General features: G+C 31.6%; 1 protein-coding gene and 2 long non-coding RNA genes across 3 annotated transcripts; 2 read left to right on the forward strand and 1 right to left on the reverse strand.

The window, feature by feature from the left end:
• Positions 1-6,359: 6,359 nt before the first annotated feature.
• On the reverse strand, positions 6,360-7,773 carry LOC107931633 (uncharacterized). The gene is made up of 2 exons (XR_001693278.2): positions 7,166-7,773; positions 6,360-6,672 (listed from the first exon to the last, which is right to left on the reverse strand). It is a non-coding gene; the product is annotated as an uncharacterized lncRNA (long non-coding RNA).
• Positions 7,774-9,562: 1,789 nt separating this feature from the next.
• Positions 9,563-11,852, forward strand: LOC121209586 (uncharacterized). Its single transcript, XR_005904713.1, has 2 exons — positions 9,563-9,934; positions 10,618-11,852. It is a non-coding gene; the product is annotated as an uncharacterized lncRNA (long non-coding RNA).
• A 6,681-nt stretch (positions 11,853-18,533) lies between these two features.
• LOC121209588 (glutamate receptor 3.4-like) lies at positions 18,534-19,435 on the forward strand. The gene is made up of 2 exons (XM_041080492.1): positions 18,534-18,980; positions 19,139-19,435. The coding sequence occupies exons 1-2, from the start codon at positions 18,534-18,536 to the stop codon at positions 19,433-19,435; spliced, it is 744 nt and encodes a 247-aa protein (XP_040936426.1).
• The last annotated feature ends 3,272 nt before the right edge of the window (positions 19,436-22,707 follow it).

Consider the following 22,707-nt stretch of genomic DNA (forward strand, 5'->3'; position numbering starts at 1 on the left):
TTTGTGATTTAAAAGAAATTATTAGGTAAATTGGGTCGAAAACGAGGTATCGAGACCTCGATATTATAAACTGAGCCGTAAATATTTTTATAAATATTTACGGAGTGTCAATAGGATAATATTAAAGTTTCGTTAAGAAATTTTAATGTTTCGATAGTTAATTATGAAAAAGGATTAAATTGCAATAGGGATAAAAGTTTAATTATAGATTAAAGAAAAGTTAAAAGGACCAAATAGGCAATTATGCCTTTTTCCAAAGTTGAGGCGGCATAAGTATAAAAATCTGAGATTTTTATGTGTTAAAAAATATTATATTATAGTAATGATTATGTTTTTATATTATATTATCATTAATATATTATATTATATTATATATATACATAAAACAAAAGAAAGAATAGAAAAAAAGAAAGAAAAGAAACAGAATAGAAGAGACGAAACAGAGAAAGAAACAGAGAGCAAAACGGGCAGAGAAGGAAGGAAAGAAAGAAAGAAAGAAAGAAAAAGAAAAAGGGAAATTTAAGGTTTTAAGGTTCCAAGCTCAATTGGTAAGTCAAATTAAGTCTTTTTCTTATAATTTTTGAGTTTTTGGAATCCTAGAGATAAATACTACTTGATTTATGTTGATATTCTGAAAGTTAGTAGATTGTTAGACATGAGTTATGTTGAATTAATTGATGAACTAGAGGTTAAAATGATTGAATTTTAAGTTAGAAGTTAGTAAAAGATTGATTTGTAAAATAAAATATAAGTTTTGAATTGATAGGGATTAAATTGAAAGAATCCCGAAATTAGGGATTTATGGGGAAATTGAAGAATTAAACTGAGTTTATAGTAAGAATTAAGAGAGAATATAGAGTTAGAATGCAAAAATAAAATTAGTATTGATAAGGAATTAAATTAGAATTTGATGTTGCCATAGAAGAAAAAAAAATGTTCAGAATGTTATAAAACATAAGAATAAGAGATGAAGTTTAATTTCCGAGCCTTGGGGAAAAATTGTAATTTTCAAAAAGTTAGAGTCGAGGGCTATTTTAATAAATTTGAATATTAAATAAGTTAAATTTGCTATTATAGATCAAGAAGAACGAAATTCGGGAGTAGATCGGGGAAAAGAAAAAGTAAAGGACTAAATTGTAAAGTTTAGTCACATTTTGTATCAAGGTAAGTTTACAGTAAATAAATGCAATATTCTTTTATTTTACATTATTATTGTCAATTTCCAGCATTTATATATTTATGTTATGAAAATATTTAAAGTCGAATTTAAGGTGAAGTGACAGAGGAAAAGTGTTAGAAAGCCCCGGTTGAACCCTAGGAATGTTAGGATATTAGGGTTGACAGGACAGAACAGAAATGAGCCATGTAAGTCCATATTAGAAATATGGCTTTGGAGACAGGATTGAGCCATGTAAGTCCATTTATATATGGCATTGGAGACAGGAATAATTCATGTAAGTCCATGTCAAAGACATGGCATTGGCAGGGTATTGATAGACAAGAATGACCCTAGTATCCTTAGTATTCCGAGTGGTTCAACGGGTCAGAATACGAGTTAAATTACAGTGAATTAACAGCAAAGGAAAAGTAGATTATAATTATGAAAACGGAAAGGTCAGGTAAGAAAGAAGGTAAGGGAATAAAGAAGAAGATAGAAATTGAGAAGTAAAGAAATTTATGATGTTAGATGATATTATGCATAATTATCCATTATGTTGAATGTTGTGATTTATTTGCTTGTAAGCTTACTAAGCCTAGTGCTTAATCTCTTTATTTTCTTCTTCTTATAGTACTTATCTAGCCACTCGGGGATCGAAGGAAACGTCGGAGGCCGATCACACTATCAAAGAAATAACTCGGTATAATTAGACGTTTTGTTTTGTGTATGGCATGTATAGAAACTTAGCTACTTTTGGTATAATATGAACAATGAGTGATGTGTAAGTAGTTAATGATGTATGGTTATTAAAATGATTAAGGATGAAGGTGTTTGTTGTTATGAAAGATTAGGTGATAAATTATGCATGGAAATCATAAAAGGATAAAATTTTGCAAAGAAACAGAATTCAGGCAGCACAGTGACGTGAATTTGAAAAATCACCCAAGATAGTATAAAATGAATTAGAGGGTGAATGATATATGGAATTAAAGCTTGTTGAGTCTATTTTCATGGAAAAATAACGGTGTAGGAAAAAGAAATTTATATTTTAAGATATGTGAATTTTAGTAAGATAGGGTCAGAACTGTTTTTGGAGTCTCCTAATCTGAGTTTAGAAAATAATTACAAATTGTACAAAAATGGTTATGAGTTGAAATTTACATGCTTAGATTCCTTAATGAGTCTATTTTCTATAGAAACAAGTAAGAACTTCATATGAAAATCCTATAGCGAGAAAACTTATTTTTAGTGACTAGAGGTCAGGGCAGTCTGGTGGTGACACAGGGGAGACTTTAACTAATAAACTGTACTAATTTGCTAAATAAAAAAATTCTAAAAATTTTATGGTGAGTAGATATATGAGTCTAGTTTCAGGGAAAATTTACGGGATTAAATTTCGAGTTCTTTAGCTCAAGTTATAATTAATTTAGTAACTGCTGCGCGATTAGACAGATTTGCTGCGAATAATGAAATAAATTTTCAAACCTAGTTTTTATGCTCCGAACTGGTAAGATAAGCCAAGTAATGCCTCGTGCTCGACTCCAGAAACGGTCTCGGGTAAGGGGTGTTACAGGTAGCTTCAGCTACACTTATCTGATCAGTGACAAGTGATAAATGTGATCAGTGTAAGATCGTGGCAGGACTATGACTTCAAAAAGTGATAAGTGATCATACGCAAGACCATAGTTATACTATGGCAAAGTGAAAGTGAAGTACTCAATTTTCCGTAACCGTTCCCTAATTTGGTTGAAGAATGATATGTGACAAACGGGCCCAAAAGAATTAAAGGAAATGGATGAGTGGTAGTAAGTTTATACAAGGGAACTTACCAATGACTGTGGTTGACAGGTGAACTTAATAGTTGTGTATATTGTATAAGTGTATAAATATTTGGTAAGATTTATGTTTTATGCCTATGAACTTACTAAGCTTCTATAAGCTTACTTGTTTTATGCCTATGAACTTACTAAGCTTCTATAAGCTTACTTGAATGTATTCAATGTCTCTTGTAGATTGACGTGGAAGAATACGGAGGATCGGATCAACACAGAAGATCACACTATCCAGATTATCTCTGGTAGCTTTTGTAAATTTCCTTTTTGATTTATATGGCATGTATAAGGTTTGATGATTATATAAATACTAAGACTTGTTTAATGAATATACATTAAAGTAAAGAATGATGAATATGTTAAATAGTATAATTATAATAGTAGTATAATTTGGTATCAAATTGATTGAAATGAATTGGTTGGTTGGATTGGTCTCGGTTTTAAAATTTGCAGGGAAGGTTAGATATTTATAAAGGGGTTATATTGAACAAAAAAAAAACTTTGGGATTTTGCGAAAAATTCCCTATGGTTCGATTTAATTCTGGTTTGGTCTCGAAGTATTTTTTGGGCTTAGGAGGCCATCTAAAGGACGCCATGACATGTTTTAGTAAATGAATAGTATTTAACTCGTATTAATGGAAAATTAATTCGATAAACTCCAGTAATGCCTCCTATCCTATTCCGGCGACGAATACGGGTAAGGGGTGTTACAAAGTAAGCCCATTTTTTGGACTGGGCCTGAGCTTGGAAAAGTGGTCTAAATACTTTGTATAGGCTAAATACTTTGTATAGACTCGACTCAGCCCATGAGCCCCTCTAGTATTATAACAGCCTAATTTTCAATGGTATCGGGAATAGAGATTTGAGATCACCAAATCCGACGAGAGAGTTAAAAATTTAATAAATTAATACCTATGACTCAAATGCGAATATAAAAGCATTTTTGAATTAGTGAATTTGGTGATTTAAAAGAATTAATTAGGTAAATTGGATCGAGAATGAAGTATCGAGACCTCGACTTCATAAATCGAGCCATAAATATTTTTAGAAATATTTATGGAGTGTTGGTGAGGTAGTATTAAAATTTAGTTAGAAAATTTTGGCGTTTGGGTGGTTAATTAAATAAAAAGGACTAAATTGAAAAGGGTGTAAAAGTTGCTAGAAGGATTAAATAGCTCAATTGTCAAATGAGGAAGGACCTAAAGTGCAAATAATCCTAAAGGAGATATTTTTGGCGGCAATAGCTGAGAAAAATCAGGAAATGGATGAAATAAGGGCAAAATTGGAAAATTGCCAAAATTGGCTAAATAAAAATGGGACTAAATTGGAATATCTAGAATTCTCTTCATTTTCTCTTCATATTCATCAGATGAAAAATAGCCATGGAGGAGGGTTCAAGCTGGTTTTCATACTCTAGCTTCATGTAAGTTTAATTCTTGCTTTCTCCTTGAAATTTTTATGTTTTTGTGACTTTTACAACTAGGTCCACTTGTTGAATTCATTAGTTTTTGATTCTATGAAAGAAATTGAAAGTTTCTATGAATATTTTCTGGAAGTATATGATGATTTGGCATGGAATTAGAGCTTTAAATTATTTATATGCTGATTTTATTGAAAGAATTGAATAGAAAGTGAATGTTTGGGACCTAATTGTAAAAGAGTTTGAAGTTAGAGTTCCAGATGGAAATTCTGAATTTCAATAGTTATGAAATAACTTATAATGTCTAGAAAAAGTATTAATTGAGAAAATTATCTTAATTGAGGGGTTAATTGAGCCAGGACTGAATTATATGAATTGTGAAATTTTGGGCAAAATGGAAATCAACATTTTGCACTAAGACTGTTTTAGACAGCAGCAGTAGTCTAACTTTGAAAAATCACCAAAAATTATATAAATCGAATTAGAGGATGAATAAAATATTAAATTAAAACTTATTGAGTCTAGTTTCTTATAAAAGAAATTATGTAAGCAATGGAATTGTAAATCATGAGATACAATAACTTTTGTGAGACAAGGTCAGAATGATTTCGAGTTCCCTTGTTCTGACTTTGGAAAATCATCCAAAATTGGATAAAAATAATTAGGGGCTTAAATTTATATGTTTAGAATTCTGAATGAGTCTATTTTCAAGAAAAATAAACGAGGACATCATTCGAATTCTGTACAAGAAGATAATTAATTTTTAGTGAAGAAGGGTGGGAACTGTCAGACAGCAGAACAAGGGAGACTTTAATGAATAAACTGTATTAATTGGCCCAACCAAAAATTATGAAATTTTTATGGTAAGAAGGTATATAAGTCTAGTTTCAGGGAAAATTAGCGGATCTTAATTTTGAGTTCTGTAGCTCAAGATAAAAATAATTTAGTGACTATGACACAGATGGACAGCTTGAATATTCACATAAGTAGATAGTGAAAATTATGGATAATGTTACCTACAAGTGTGTTGTTTATACTAAGGATGTGGAACGGAGAGGAGGAGGAGGAAAAATATGTATGAATATTCAGCTAGCATGGCTAATTTGTATGTTTTAGGCTCAAGGACTAAATTGAATAAAAGTAAAACTTTATGGGTAATTTTGTAAAAATGTCAAAAATGACTAAATTGAAGGGAATGAATTGTTTTATTATCTAAATTAATAAATTGAATGAAATTATCAATTTAAGATTGGGTGAAATTTGGGAATATGGTAAATTACCAATATGCCCCTAAATCTTGGTATTTCTGCAATTTAGTCAGGTAAGTTCGTATATCCTGCATGAGTGTGTAAATATGAAAATTTAAGTATTGTATCGTATTTTATATGATATTTTAAATTGAATATATGAAAAGAATGTTACATGAAACATGAAAATGAATACTAAATAATATAAATTAATTGAAATTATTCTAAAAATCTCGGTAATGCCTCGTATCCTATTCCAGTCTCAGGTACGGGTATGGGGTATTACAAGTATCCACTGGAGCGAGTCCAGTGACTAAGTCTCTGCGTTCTATAGGCCCATTAAATAGTAAACATGTAATGACCCTAATTTTTAGGTTATCGGAAAAAGTAAACTTTCGGGTCTTTGATTCTGAAAATTAGATTCGTAAATATTTATTAGAAATATTTACGAATTTAAGTGAGAGATTAATTAGATTTTAATTAAGTAAATCTAGTTTAATTAAGGTTAATTTAGTGAAAGGACTAAATTGAATAAAGTGTAAAGGTTTAATTATAAACTATAGGAAAGCCAAGGGACTAAATTAGCAACTAGACCATAAGGTGACAAATGTGTGGTAAGTATAAATACATATGTGTTATTTTAATTGGTACAAATATATGTATAAATATGTATTTACTTATTATATAAGTAAATAATAATATAATGTAAATTATATTATATTATATAATTATAATTGTAAATGCCCAAATTTGACCGGGCCCAATAAGCCCAAATCAGACAAAAGCAAAAATAAACAAAAAAATCCAAATATTAACAGTCCATTAAATGTCCAAATTTAAAACCCAAAACATTACAAACCCAAACCCAAATTTAAAACCCAAAACTAATAAAACCCTAAGCCCAAAAAGGGCCCAAAACCTAAATCATGTTTGCAGCAAACCCTAGCCCTAGCAGCAGCTGCGCCACCAATAGCCTCCGTACGCGCCAACTACCCCGTCACGTTGCCTCCGTACCTGTAAAATAAGACAAGCAAAGGACGGACACAGCAGTAAGAACAAAAACCAAGCAGAAACTTTGTAATTTTTCGCTTTTGTTGTGGCTATAAAAAGCCAAGAAATATCAATGTATTGGGCTCTCTTTTTTTTACGCATACAAGGAAATCAATACAAAAAAAGGGGAATCAAGGTGGTCTTTTGGTTTTGTTTTCCATTTCCTTTGCAAGTTTATTTTCGAATATAGCACATATATGTATAGATATTCAAAGAAAACATAAAAAAAAGTTACCTTTTTGAGATTGGAGAAGGGAATCGAGGGGTTGTTTGTTTGATTTTACTTTTAAAAGGCTTTTTCTAGAACTTTGGGTTTTAAATCGGGGGGAGGGAGATTGAAAAAAGGAATCAAAATTGAAAAGGTGATTTTGGATTCAAATATTTTTAATTTCTTCTTTTTTATTTCGATTCCATTAGTCTTTTGCATTTGAAAACAAAGAGAAAATAAGAGATTTACCTTGCGGATGTGCTAAGAGATTCCGTCTTCTTCGTTGAAATCGAAGCGTAGAAGGAATCTCGTGGTCGAGATTGTCGTCCTTCGAGGCCCAAATCTGTTTGTCACCATTGATAGAGGCAGATCGGTGCTTAAGAGAGGGGTGTTAGGATCGGTTGAGGGAAAATCAAGAGAGGTTAGGGTTTTGATTTCTTAGTCGGCCAAATGAAGATAGATATAGGGAAGGATTTCCTTCATTTGCTGTGGAAAGTGGCAGAGTGCCATTCAAAGTTTTTTAGGGTTTAATTAAGCGTGCTTAATTGTTTTGGGGTGAATTGCGCATTTAGTCCCTCCTCGTTTTGCTGTCATCTGATTGAGCCCCATTTATGTTTCTTTTGCTTTTTAATTCTTTCCTAAAACTTATGCATTGTTTTGATTTGATCCATGTTTACATTATGCGTTCAGAAACCTAGAATAATTGCGTTTTTTATCCTTGCACATTCACGCGCATTGCACTTTGGTCTTTATTTCTATCTTAATGGTTTATTTTATTTATTAATTATACCTTTTAATTTGATTTTATTTCAATTAAGTTTTTATTTCAATTTATATAATTCATTATTTTTTATTCATTTGAGCATTTATCTTTTAAATTTTATTTATATACCTTTGGAGTTACTTGGATAAGTTTACTTCGTTTTTTTAATTATAAAATTATTATTTTAAAATTCTCTTTTTATCATATTATTTTAAATTTTGGTATAATCTTTAATTTAAATTACCTTTATATTAATATATATAATTTATATTAAAATTAGCTTTATTTTATAAACATTATTAATTCTATGTTATTATATATATATAATTTCTTTTAAATCTGTTTATTTGTATTTCCTTTTAAATTTATTGTTTATTCTTTAAAAAACATATTTTATTATTTCTTTGTTATTTAAGATCCTTAATTACATGTATATATTGTTTTACTATATATTGGTTTGTTATTTCTTCATGTATATTTTACTTTATTTTATTATATCTTCATTATATATTGTTTACATTGATTTTTTTTATCATTGCATGTATATTATCACCTTTAAATAGATATGTTTTGTTTTTAAAATATCTTTGTATGTTATTTGCTCCAAATTTCTTCTTTCACAATATTTATTTTAATATTCATTTTCATATTCTTAGTTTTATTTTCATATATGCAAATCATTTCAAATCCTAGCATGCATTATTCATTTATAAATTTTTCATATAGTTTTTGAATTGTTTTGTATTATATTAGCCCTTAGTATCCATATTGCTTTGTATATTATGTGTTGCATTTTATCTTTCATATTATTTTTATATTATTATCTTATATTATTTATTCATTTTTTTTGGTATTATTATATCAGTTGTTATTCATCCATGCTTAGGAGTTTGGTTATATTTTTTGAGGATTAATTATTGTTAGATTAATTGGTTTCTTTAGGTTATATTATCTTTATTCACCAAGTTTTGTACTTTAGTTGTACATGTTATCCCATGTTCATTATTTCTCTTGTTTAGTTCAAATCAAATAAATGTGTTTTGAGCTAGTTTACAATTTTTCTAAAATAAAGCAATGTTCAATATTTGGAAATTTGAAGAATCGTGCCCTACCGTGCTGGGCTTCGATTCTTCATTGGACTAAATAATTGGACATCCTTTTGTAATTTTCAACGTATAAGCTTTTGTGGGTCAAAAATCAATCGTATTTTCAAAGGTATGAAGAATCTTATCCAATCGTGCTGGATGTGATGCTATATATCTTTGAAACGAGAGAATTTTGATGACCAACTTGGACCACACAAATGTTTTAAAAAATGAACCATCTTTCATTTTTTTTTAATTTTAGACATAAGGGTAACACTTAATCAATTCGGTACCAATTTTGGGAGTAGTGAGGTTGCTAACCCTTCCTCATGTGTAACCAGCTCCCGAACCCACTTTGTTTTTTGTAGACCAAAATTGATTTTATAAAATGTTTTATTAGGTGATCTAATCACACCTAAACGAAAAGATTGGTGGCGACTCCACAATTTGTTTTAAAAAGTCAATCCCCGTTTTTTTTAAAATCAAATCAAAAAATTGGTTTCGACAATAATATATTGAATAAAGAAAATAAAGAAATAAAACATAAAGGAAAAGAAAAAGAAAGGCACGAATAGCAGAGAAAGAATGAAGGAAAAAGGGAAAGAAAAAGAAAAGAAAAATTTAGGGTTTTGAGATTTCAAACTTGATTGGTAAGTCAATTTAATCCATTTTCTTGTAATTTTGGTGTCTATGGAATCCTAGGAAGAAATACTATTTGAGTTATGTTGAAATTTAAAAAGTTATTGAGTTTTTAGATGTTGATTAAGTTGAATAAATGGAAGAAATTAAGTGTATTTTGATGGATATTTAAGTTAGAAGTGGTTAAAGGATTAAATTGTAGAGAGAGACATAAGTTTTGTTATAGTAGGGATTAAATTGTTTAAATTATAGAATTGATGTTTTATATTGAATATTAAGAGTTGAAACTTGGTTAAAGTAGGTATAAAATGAAAACTATAAGGTTATTTGAAGAAAAAGAATGGTTATGGTGGAAGGACCTAATTGGAAATATAGTAAAAGTTATATGGAAATAAAAGAGTGTGTTATTAAATAACATACATTGATAATTTTAAATGTTAAATTTTATGTAGCCAATGTAGCACCGGAAACGTCATCGAAAAAGGGGAAAGAAAAAATGAACGAGGATATCGAATAAACTCGAGAATTTCGGTTTGTATTTCTATAAACTATGTTTAATGTTTTAATACAATGTAATTGTTATTTTTAATAATTAGAATGTATAATGAATGGTATGATGGAAACTGTTACTACTTCTGTATGGAAATGAAACGATTAGAATACCCTATTAACAGTGTCAGGCTAGTCGGATACAATTGACATGCCATAGGATTGGAAGTGTTCAGGGATATTCTGACTGTGTGTCGATGAGACACTATATGTGTCGACTACTTTGACTGTTCAGGATTTGTTCTGAAGAGGTACTTTGTACTTGACTATGACTGTTACTGTTACCCTACTGTGTATTCTGGTTTCAGCCGATGAAACATTGTATATTATCCCCGGTGTGTGGGTTGGATCCGTGTATCCGTTTAGGTCCAAGTTATGTTAATAGGGGCAAATGAAAGTACTGAAGACTGTCTGATATTGATTAAGTGACTGTGACTGATTTACGAATGTTTAAGTTATTGAATGATATGAAATATAAATATTTATATATGAATTAGTTAACTACAGGAAATATATGTAAAATGAATGTAAGGGGTGAAGCTATTAAGATTATGAAAGTAAAGTTTAAGTTACAATGTATATACATAGCTTATTATTGTTTAAGTATTAGTTTATAGAAATACCACTGAGTGCATACTCAGCGTATGGTTTGTTTCCGTGCGCAGGTTAGGTATGAAAGAAAGTTAAGGACTCAGCATCCAAGCCAATCCCGAACTCAAAGTGGTGAAGTACTTTTCTTTTGGTAAAATGGCATGTACCTAGACTGATAGATTTTATTTTGTAAATGATAAGAATGAACATGAAATATGTTGAAACATTTAGTGTGAAATATGCATATTTTGAAAGTTAAACTTACATCAGTTTGACTAGTATGATAATGTAGTATAATTTTGATATGAATTGTGGTACATAATCTTTAAGAGGTATTGAAGTGAATGAATGAATATTTGCTAAGTTTGAATGGCATAATGAATGATATTTGATTTAAGAACTATTAGTAAATGTTTGGGCATGAATTATTAGCATGTAAAAATAGCTTAGAACTGGTCAAAAATCATGTTTTCACACGGCCAAGTCACATGGGCGTGTGCTCAGGCCATGTGGCTCTCTGTTTATGTCACACGGGCTATTCCCATGGTCGTGTGTGCAAGTCAGATCTGCCCACGGCCTGGCCCCACGACCATGGGAACCCCATAGGCTGGCCACACGGGCATGTCCCAGGCTACACGGGCGTGTGCCCCCATCTTCAAGGTAAAATTTCCAAAGTTGTCGGTTTAATCTCAAATTACTTCTAAAACATGTATTGGGTCCCGTAGACCCAAATTAGGGACTTTATAGTGTAATTTGAGAAGTTCCGATTTGAAATGCAAATTTATGACTCGATTTTGTATAAATGCTAGTGTATAATTCGGTAATGCCTCGTAACCCTATTCCGGTGATAGTTTGGGGTTAAGGGGTATTACAAAACACTGGCTACAAATTTTAAAAATACTCCATACTCAGGGCGATGATTGAACCCTCAACCATTAGTTAAGATAGAAGAGACCCTTTTTATCTCACCTAACTCTTGTGGTTCAGGTTTGTTTATTTTATCAGGTACGACATCTGCAATTGTAATGTTAATAGTGGTTATTCAACAAATGAGAAAACGTTGGGAGAAGGTGATTCAAGGAATGTTGATGGGTAAAGAACTTTGGGTAGCACTGACTACTCTGTTTTCTCAAAACGGGAGGGGAAATCAGATTAAACTTCAGCTAGCAAGGATTGGTTCCACTTCCCAAACATATGTTACCGACTCCTAACATCACGAATGTAAATGGCACTCATAGATGTAAAAATAGGACTAATATTTACTACATCTTATACGTGAATATATAAATAAATTAAGACTACTATTTAATTTTTATTGTTTTGATTTCTAAAAAAATCGATATAAATAAATTATTTATATTATAAATGCATTAAATATTAATTCTATTTTGAAATTTAAAATAAACAATGTGTTTGTTGTTAATGCCGAGAAATACTTTTACTTTGATAGAATCATATCTAAAATAAATTTTTAATATGTTGTTTTAATTAATATTATTAATAAAATTATTATTATAGTCATGAAAGTAGAAGATTAATTGCACACTTAGATTACATACATTATACCTCTAACATCCATGATAATAAAAATATTGATAATGATTTATAAAAATACCTAATGTGTAAACTTGTTATCTATGCAAGTCCAAATGGTAGCACTCTTAAAATTTATGTACTCTTCATGCATAATTGTTTAACAAATTCTAATGTTTTTGATGAATAGCACAATTGGGTATAAGTTACCTATGGAATTCATGTTATGTAGAGATGCGATTTAATCTAACTGAGCTTTACTTGTGTGTGTTTATTGGTTACAATTAGGTCTTTTTTGTTCTTAATGCTATCGATAAGTTAAATCCCTATGCACAAATTTATAGAATTTTTTTTGAATGAAGAAATTATAATATTGTTTATTCATAAAAGGAATAATTTCAGCAAACTTCCTTTTAATTATTGATAATGTAAAAAGAAATCGGTTATTAGGTGCAATATCGGTAACTATAACTAATTTATTAAAAAATAATAAATTTTTTTTTCATTGATGATCAAACTAATAAATCAAAACTAATAAATTACTTTTGAGACTCTCATTATATTGAATTTTTAAAATTTTATTTTGTAACCTCTTTTTACATAATTATATATTTAGTTTTAATTTTAAAATTCCCCTTATTTTTTGTTTTATTAAAGAAATAGAATTATCACTAATGTCTTGGATTTGATCCTACTTACTACCATCTACAAGTTTATTATTGACTAAGAATTTATTTTTGTAGGCCTCAAACCATAGTTGTCTATGGGTCAGGCCCTAACAAAATTTTAGGCCCAATTGATAGGCCCGACCCGAAAAATGAGCCCAAAATTTTACCCAAGTTCGGCCCTGATTATAAATGTTAAACTCGAACCTACCTGTATTAAAACCTAGAGTATCGATGCAATAGAGAATGTATCGACACTTACTATGAGGTATCGATACCTTAGGGACAATATTGATACTTAGGCAATTTTTTTTTTAATTTTCAAAACATCGAATCTTAAAACGGTATTGATATTGATACTAGGTAGGGTAACAATACTTTTGTGAAAGGTGCTGATGCTTTGTTAAGGGTATTGATACTTTCGGGCCAAGCCTGGGCTAAAAAACTCTTACTCGAAGCTTGACCCGTTTAGAACGTGGACCTCATTTTTTTTTGTCTAAACCCATTTTTCGGGTCTATATTTTTACTCAAACTATCTCATTTTTTGGGCAAACCTTAGGACTTGAACGAGTGGCCCAACCCATAGACAACTCTATCTCCAACCATACAGTTATATTTAAAGGGTTTCCATGTAAAATTCTGTATGTTCTTTTCTCTTTTTTTCTTTTTCTTTACTATTCATTGTCATTATCGATGTTTAATTTTCACAGAAAGGAATCATATAGTCTAGAAATTTCTCATGTTTTATCATTGCCACAACCATCTTGAACTTTGTTCTGCTACTAACTATAAGAGATTATATATGATTATAGAGAATGATTTTGTTCATGTATGATGAGAGAGAATGGAAATTTTGTTTTGGTTGCATATTGTCTAATAGTAACAAAATTTTTGTATTATTATTTTCTAGGTATATGGACTTGTTTGATTTATGAAAGTATTTGGCACATTGCCAGTAGAGTTTTTAGACTCCATAAGTAGGGCGAGGTGTTGACAAGTGTTCTATAGGGGTATAATAAAATATTTTAAAAACAAAGACCCATGACAAATTTATAAGGCTGCTTGTGGAATAAAAAAAGTAAATTGATACTGTACTAAATTGTAACACCCTCATACCCCACCTGATCGTCAGGTCATGGTGCCAATGTGTTACATCCATTGCCGAAGCAATTATTATTAAATTAAATTCATTTCATCATTTTAATCTCACTACTAAGACCAAATAACTTTTACAACTCAATTTAAAAGTATTTCTAAATTCAATTCGAGCTTTCGATAGGTCTTGAAATAGTTTATAATTAAATAGGGACTAAATTAAAAAGTTTTCAAAATCCCGAGCCCTCGTCGCAACGTTGGCGGTTCCTTGTTTTGACGTCACTCACTATCTTCGCTCGTCGCAACATGGTGAACCTTTTGTCATGACATCAATTCTGTGCCCAATTGATTTCCTTTTTATCATTTCTTATCACTTACAATCAAATTTATATACCATAATTCTACCAATTTCATATACATATCATTCCCATGTAACTATTTCCAATTTCAATGCCATATGTTTCTAAATCAAATTTATAAGATTAACACAACTATCAAATTTTACAAATAAATTCATCAATACACCATATTACAATTATTCATTTAATCTCTTAACAATTCACTTAAACTATTATTATTAGAAATTCTATGACTTATATTAATTTCTTAGCATTACACTCTTCTACTATTTTTCCTCTCCTCTCCATTCATCATCATTATGTACATGTACTCATACAAGAATTTATGGCTTTTAGTATTGTATGTGTATATGCAATATTAATTTCAATTTTTACTAATTACATAATTTTAACAAAGTTGTCCACTTAAGTAACAATCACTAAATTATTTATATCTTAGCCTACAGTGTTTCAAATTAAAATCTGCTTATTATTTTTGAATCTAGACTCAATGACCTTTTTACCATAAAAATTTCAGAATTTTCACATAAGTCAATTAATACATTAAATTTTTTTAATTTTCCCCTGTTTTGTTGCTAGGTAGTTTCTACCCTTCTCCACTAAAAATTATTATCTTTCAGTACAAGATTCATATTATGTTTCTGTTCATTTCCATTGAAAATAGACTCATCAATATTTTAGGCATATAAATTTAATCTCCTAAATTTTTTTTGTACAATTTTTAATAAATTTTCAAAGTCAGAACAGGGAACTCGAAATTATCCTAACTTTGTCTCACAAAAAATCATATATCTCATAACTTACAATTTCATTACTTACATCATTTCTTTTGTGCAAAACTAGACTCAATAAGATTTAATTAAATATTTAATTTAACCCCTAAATCGAAATCTACAATTTTTGGTGAATTTCTAAAATTGAACTACTGCTACTGTCTAAAACTGTTTTGTTGAATATATTCACTTATTTTGATTTGTATCACTTATACCAATAATTAACATCTATTTTACTTATCAACTATTAAATTTTTATTCAAAATCACTTAATTATGTATACCATCACACTTTCGCTTTTTATTTCATCACTATCTCATCTCATTTCATTTATATTCTCATTTCAACATTTAGTTCCACATAACTTATTTTGTTTACTTTTCATCACTACTACTTCAATTAAATTCACACATATACAGTCAATCATTATCATATATTAAATTAAATCTTTGAAATATAAATAAGGATAGCATGAATACTCACCTTTTTCTAATAAATAAGGATAGCATGAATACTCACCTTTTTCTCATAAGAGCTTCCTTGTCTTTGCTTCTCCTGTATTATTTTCTCACTTTCATGCCTTTTTTTTCAACTTTCATTAATTCTATTTTCTCATTTATTGCTTCTAAGATGGTCATCTAACTCTCTAATATGTCTACATCATTTCTCCTTTTGGGTAACTATGAAAAATTTCAAGGAATTTGAGAGAAAAGTGGGGTTTTATGAAAAGTGTCTCACATATATAAGTGACGTTGGAAGCATGAGGACTTTTCTTCATGTTTCCGTGCAAATATCTTTCAATAAAATAATACAATTTAATATAAAATATCTTATAATAAATTAATAATAAAATAATCTTTCAATCATATTTCAACACTTTTCTTCTTTAATTATTACACCATATAATTATTTATTTTGAGTAATGAACATTTTACCTTTCATGTTTCTTCAAAATTTCATCCTTGAATCACTTCTCACTTTAGATAAAATTGTGATTTAGTCCATTGTATTTTTCTACTTATTCAATTTGGTCTTGCATACCAATTCCTTGTCATAATAAGTTGGGTTATTTTCTCTTTTGGTCCTTCGATTTTCTCATTTTTTACTTCAATTCTTCAAATTTTGGATTATCATACTTGAATCCCAAAACTTTTCACATCTTTACGAATTAGTCCCTATCTTAAATTAATATATCACAACATTCTTCTTTCACTTTATCGAGAAATCAATTATACACAATCTCAATTTATTACTACTTTCAATATATAAAAATTTTAAGGGTGTTACACAAATACCAACAATTCCTTTATATGGTTAAAAAGTTATAAATTCTAGATTCTTTCGCTTTAAGTGTTTCTCGATTTCATGTTTTATAACTCGAGTTGTAATCTTTCGAAAGATATATTTTTTATTCACTTTCATAATTGGTTTCTAAAAGCATTGTTTAAATTATGTTATATTAAGATAATCTTGGACATGTTTAGTAACTTTTGGAGAAGAGTTAAGGCTATGAAAGGAAAGAGGTAAGTATAACCTTATGGTTTTATTGGACTGGTAATTTATATAGAAGTAATATAGACAAATGAGTTTAATGCTTCGTATTTGATTGACAAATGGAAGTTACCGTTGACCTTACTAATGGGTTATAGTAGTTAGTTTAGGCCCAACTAATGAGCTATAATGGTTAGCACATGCCCTACTAACGAGTGATAATAGTTGGCATTGGCTCCACTAATGGGTTATAATAGTTAGCTCATAGTTTCACTATTGGGTTGAACTCTTATTTATATCCTTAATAGAAATATATATTGTTAGTGATATGTGTGGAAGGATAACAAAGTCTCCCTTTAATCTTGAGAGTATTTTCGACGCTGTCGTATTTCCCTTTATATCATCTTAAGACAATACTTAAATTATTGAGTATTGTACTAAGATGATCTGGTCGTGTCATACTCCATCTCGTGGCGTAACAGAGGATGCAATAGAATGGGATAATTGGTGAGTTTTATGCAAACATTGTGATTTGTTTAATCAAGTTTTTACCCTTATAGATGAGTTCAAAACTTGTTAAAAAAATTCTTCAATCTTTGCATCAAAGATTTAGTATCAAAATGTTCGGCCGACAATTCAATTGATTTTTTTAATCTGATTCGATCAAGTTATGAATCAACTGATACAACATCTTATTTCAAACTAATACTGTCTTATTCTAACAACAATAGTAAAACGTTACATAACATCAACCAAAAGCATCTCTAGAATGGTTATTATTGGATTCAAGTATATTTGTGATAGGAATTAGCATGATTTCTTTTAAAATATTAAGAATAATCATGTTACTGACTTGGCCATTAGCATTGATCTATCATAATTTGATATGTCAAATTAGGCTCCTCGTTACACCTACAGAGCTTATTATCGAGAAATTTCAAAGTCTTTTTCGTAGTTTTAGCTTAATTTTAGTTCTTGCATTCTAATCAGTGTTAATTGATTTTTTTTCTCATTTTGAGACCTAAATTAGTCAAATGTGTCATTTGGACCCTAACAATCGATTGAGTATTGTAGAAACTCGATGGTGGCACGAAATTGAGCGAAAAATCAGCAAGGATAAGGGTATTGTGATATTGAAGCATGGGAATCGTGTAACACCCCAAAAATCTGAATGTTTAATTGTGGAACTCGATAATAATTTATTCTCTGTATTTTTGGCTATGTGCTTTGTGTATATGTTTGGGGTTGGGGGTTCAAATCGCATCTTTAGAAAGTCTTACTATTTTGTTCTAAAGTAACTTCTATCCTAGAATTGTCGACTTAAGTTTAATTTTGTACGAATCTGTTTCTGACTATTTTTTACTTATTCATTATTTAATTGGGTCAAACTCCAACAATCATGCATAAGGTGCACATTTTTCCCATACAACATAGCCTTAACACAATTACTAGGAGCTTTCCAATGAAGAGAGTAAGACAATTAGGGGTGGTCAACAATGTGAAAACATGCCAAGAAAAGTCCAACTGTTGATCCAAAATTAAAAATATTATCTTGTCCTTCCCTGCAAGCTCAAACCAATGGAGATTACTCAGATTCAATTTTCAAGGAGAAATAGGAGCAACAACTATACTCATTAGAGGCATGTTGGATGAAACGAGTAGCATCTTTGCCAAGCTTTTTGCTTTTGCTTTGCTATTATTATTACTGTCATCAAAATGTAACACTGTTGGAGATGCACACCAAATCCAACTACAATTCAACCATTCGCATGGGAAATTTAAACCCATAGATATCGAAGGTAAAGTGATTCAAAAACATTTGATGTAATCTCCTTGTTTCATGATCGATAATTAAGTAGCTGTTGTTTATAATATTGCAGATCATTATCAGAATTACGGAGCGATAAAAAATCTAACATCACACAGGTTGCCAATTCTATGTACTGTCACAAATTATGAAACTACATTCTCTGCAGAAACCAATCTGTTTACGAGGAGAGTCAAGGCCAACGTACTTTGTGCGCTGCCTGCAAAAGGTAAAGCAACAACGGGAAACGAATCTTCAACCAGTTACATGTCTCGACATAAGTATGGAATTGCTAGCGAACTTGCTAGTCTAATCGGCGGCTACCTGTGGTTAAAGCCTGGAACGGTTGTCTATGGGCAGTGTGACAGAATTAGTGACTTAGACATTGTTGCTTTTGATTTGAACAGCCGCAATCCAACGCCAAATGCAGGAGGGATCATTGAAATGGCTGCAACTTTATCGTTTTCGACATCCAAGCCGGTTCACTATTATACAGAGTTAGGCATTTCTGCTCCAGTAAGATCGAATCTCAGCGAGTTTGTTAGCATAAGCCCTGACGAGAAGAACCACAAGAATACACAATTAACAGGGTTTTGGATTGATATTTTTAAGAAAGCTACTGCAATAATGGCAACAGACACCACAAGGAAAAATAAAATGATTCGACTTTGTGGTGCTTCTATTGATGAATCGCTGAATGAAGTTTCACGCAAGGTTAATTTTTGTTCCTTATAATCTATTCCCTTTGCTTTACAATTTTGAATATCTGAATCTTGAAACTTACAGTAAAGTAAGTAGCTATTATAAAATATCTGTTGACTGGCTGAAATTTCAATTTCAATTTTTTTTATTTTTTATTTTATGTATTGAAGGATTATGATGCAGCCGTTGGCTTACCAGTAATTAGGGATTACCAAAGAATGGTGACAGACCAGTATGTAGAACTATCATCTCCATATTTTGAAAAAGGCTCAGATCAATTGAGGAAGGAAGACCTTGAACTGAACCAAGTTTTTTCATTCATGATGCCTTTCACCAACGTGATGTGGTTTACTTTGTCAGTTATGACGGTCTTCAATGTTTTTGTTATTTGGTTAGTTGAATCTACAACTAGTCATGAATCTGGTGTTGTTCCAATAGGGTCGGAAGCGTGTAAATTATTGTACTAAAAAATCACACAAAGTTCAATTCCCAGGGAAGAGAGGTGGATCACAATGATCTCTTAAATACCAAGTCTTTCCTTAGTCAGAATATCCCTTCTATAGTAATTTAATAGCACAATTAAATACTACTATTATACCCTCAAATATTGAAAGAAAAATAGGACAAAAAAGAACACAAGAGTTTTAACGAGGTTCGGTAAATTATACCTACGTCCTCGGGCACTAACACCAGATGATAACTTTACTATCTCCAAAATATTACAAACAAATAGAATTCCTTAAGAATTCTCAAATGGGAGAAGAGAGAAAACTAAGAGAGAAAGATTGGTTGGGATGGTTGAAATGAGAAATGGTTAGGCCTATTTATAGTTGAGGTTCAGGGACTAACTTGCAAATGACCTAAAAATTAGGGACCAAAATTGTAATTATCCCTTTCAACTTTAAACAACTTGCCAACTATTTTTTTTCTTTCGGTGCCAATTGCACCTCCCACCATTTTTGACTTTTCAACCCCTTTTTAATTTAACTTATCAACAATCTCCACCTTGAAGATTTGATTAGGATAATCACATCTTCACACACTTCCTTCAACTCCCCAAATTCGATAAAGCTATCTTTTGTAGTGCCTCCAAATGCGCTCTCGAGCGCCATACACCTAAAGGTGCTCAAATTCTCAGGATGTTAATCAAGTTCAAACAATGATTAAACTTGATTGTTGTTACCACCTTGGTCATCATATCTGCGGGATTATCTGTTGTCGGAATCTTCTCAAGTAGAATTTTTCCTTTTTCAAAGACTTCCCGCACAAAGTGATATCTTACGTCGATATGCTTGGTTCTTGAATGATAGACTTGATTTTTCGCTAAATGAATAGCGCTCTGACTATCACAATATAGACTAATGTGACTTTGAACAACTCCCAAGTCTTTCAATAATCCATTAAGCCAAATAGCCTCCTTAACAGCTTCTGTAACTGCCATATATTCTGCCTCTGTAGTAGACACAGCTACTGTAGACTGTAAGGTAGACTTCCAACTCACTGGGGCTTTCGCAAGAGTAAACAGATACCCCGTAGTTGAACGACGTTTATCTAAATCACCAGCAAAGTCGGAATCAACATATCCAACTACAAACTGACCAAGTGCTTCATCCTGTTCAAAAATTAAACCAACATCTACGGTTTTTTGAAGATACCGTAGAATCCATTTCACAGCTTGCCAATGTCCTTTTCCAGGATCATGCATATACCTGCTCACAACTCCAACAGCTTGTGAAATGTCAGGCCTCGTACACACCATCGCATACATCAAACTCCCAACTGCATTAGCATATGGGACTTTTGCCATATATTCTCTTTCTTCTTCAGTTTTCGGAGATAATTGAGCACTAAGTTTCAAATGAGAAGCAAGTGGGGTACTTACATGTTTTGTGTTTTCATTTACACCAAAACATTGTAATACCTTTTTCAGATATTGCTTCTGATTCAAACAAAGCTTGCCTCTCTGTCTATCTCTACTTATCTCCATGCCGAGAATCTTCTTGGCCTCACCTAGATCTTTCATCTCGAACTCTTGATTCAACTGAGCCTTCAGCTTATCTATCTCATTTTGGCTCTTCGAAGCGATTAACATATCATCAACATACAAGAGTAGATAAATGAAAGATCCGTCATGCAGCTTCTGCAAATACACACAATTGTCATATTTGCTTCTTGTGTACTTCTGCCTTCTCATAAAGCTATCAAATCGCTTGTACCACTGCCTCGGGGATTGCTTCAATCCATATAGCGATTTGTTAAGCTTACAAACCCAATTTCTACCACCAGCATCTGTGTATCCTTCTGGCTGAGTCATATAGATCTCCTCTTCTAACTCACCATGCAAGAAAGCCGTCTTAACATCAAGTTGAGCTAGCTCCAAATTCAACTGTGCTACCAAGGCCAACAAAATTCTAATGGAGGAATGCTTCACAACAGGGGAAAATACATCATTGTAGTCAATTCCCTCCTTCTGAGCGTAGCCTTTAGCTACCAATCTTGCCTTGTAGCGAATATCCTTCTTGCTAGGAGATCCATCTTTCTTTGCGAATACCCACTTGCATCCGATTGCCCTTTTACCTTTCGGTAATTGCGCCAACTCCCAAGTATTGTTCTTCCGGAGAGACTGCATTTCTTCATCCATGGCGCTTTTCCATTTATCACTTTCTAAGCTTTGCATTGCTTCTTGATAAGTGATAGGAATATCATCAACAACGGGAAGGGCGTAGGCCACCATATCAGTAAATCGAGCAGGTTTACGAATTTCTCTCCGTGGCCTTGCAACTACAACTGGTTCTGGTGTACTTAGTGGTTCTTGGGTCAGAACCTCTTCAACCTCTAATTCCTCCATTGTGGCTGGAGAATTAGACTTATTAACTGGGCAAATCCCCATCTGCTCAAACTCCACCTGTTTTGGAGTACACTCCACCTGCTGTGGAGTATTGCTCGTCTGAATATCTTTATCTGCTACCTTTTTCAATGTGGCAGATTCATCAAAGGTAACATCTCTGCTACAGATCATTTTCTTTGTGCTTAAGCACCAAAGACGAAATCCCTTCACTCCAGAAGTGATTCCCATAAAGAGAGCTTTCTTTGCCCTCGGATCTAACTTTGACTCCTTCACATGGTAATATGCAGTGGATCCAAACACATGTAAAGAATCATAATCTGTAGCCGGTTTTCCAGACCATACCTCCATAGGAGTTTTTCTTTCTAATGCAGATGATGGCAAACGATTAACAAGATGGCCAGCGTATGTCACAGCCTCAGCCCAAAATTGCTTGCCCAACCCAGCATTGGACAACATACATCGAACTTTCTCCAGCAATGTTCGATTCATACGCTCTGCCACTCCATTCTGTTGTGGTGTATCCCTAACTGTGAAGTGTCGAACAATACCATACTCTTGGCACACATCGAAGAACGGATCACTTTTATATTCCCCTCCATTGTCCGTCCTAAGCCGCTTGATTTTCTTGCCAGTCTGGTTTTCGATCATAGTTTTCCATTTAAGAAAAACTCCAAGCACTTCATCTTTAGTTTTCATGGTATACACCCAAACTCTTCTGGAAAAGTCATCAACAAAAGTAACAAAGTAGTGTTTTCCTCCCAACGAAGGTGTTTTAGAAGGCCCCCACACATCTGAGTGAATGTATTCCAAAATACCTTTTGTATTATGGATAGCAGTGCCGAATTTCACTCTCTTTTTCTTTCCCAGAACACAGTGCTCACAAAATTTTAA

Source organism: Gossypium hirsutum, chromosome A02 (genome assembly GCF_007990345.1).
Source record: "Gossypium hirsutum isolate 1008001.06 chromosome A02, Gossypium_hirsutum_v2.1, whole genome shotgun sequence".
NCBI classification, from domain to species: domain Eukaryota; kingdom Viridiplantae; phylum Streptophyta; class Magnoliopsida; order Malvales; family Malvaceae; genus Gossypium; species Gossypium hirsutum.

Bases quoted from the DNA above. Each gene is read 5' to 3' on its own strand.
- LOC121209588 (XM_041080492.1), top strand. From the start codon at position 18,534: ATGTCTCGACATAAGTATGGAATTGCTAGCGAACTTGCTAGTCTAATC. The intron at 18,981-19,138 runs GTTAATTTTTGT...TATGTATTGAAG, and splicing joins TGAATGAAGTTTCACGCAAG to GATTATGATGCAGCCGTTGG.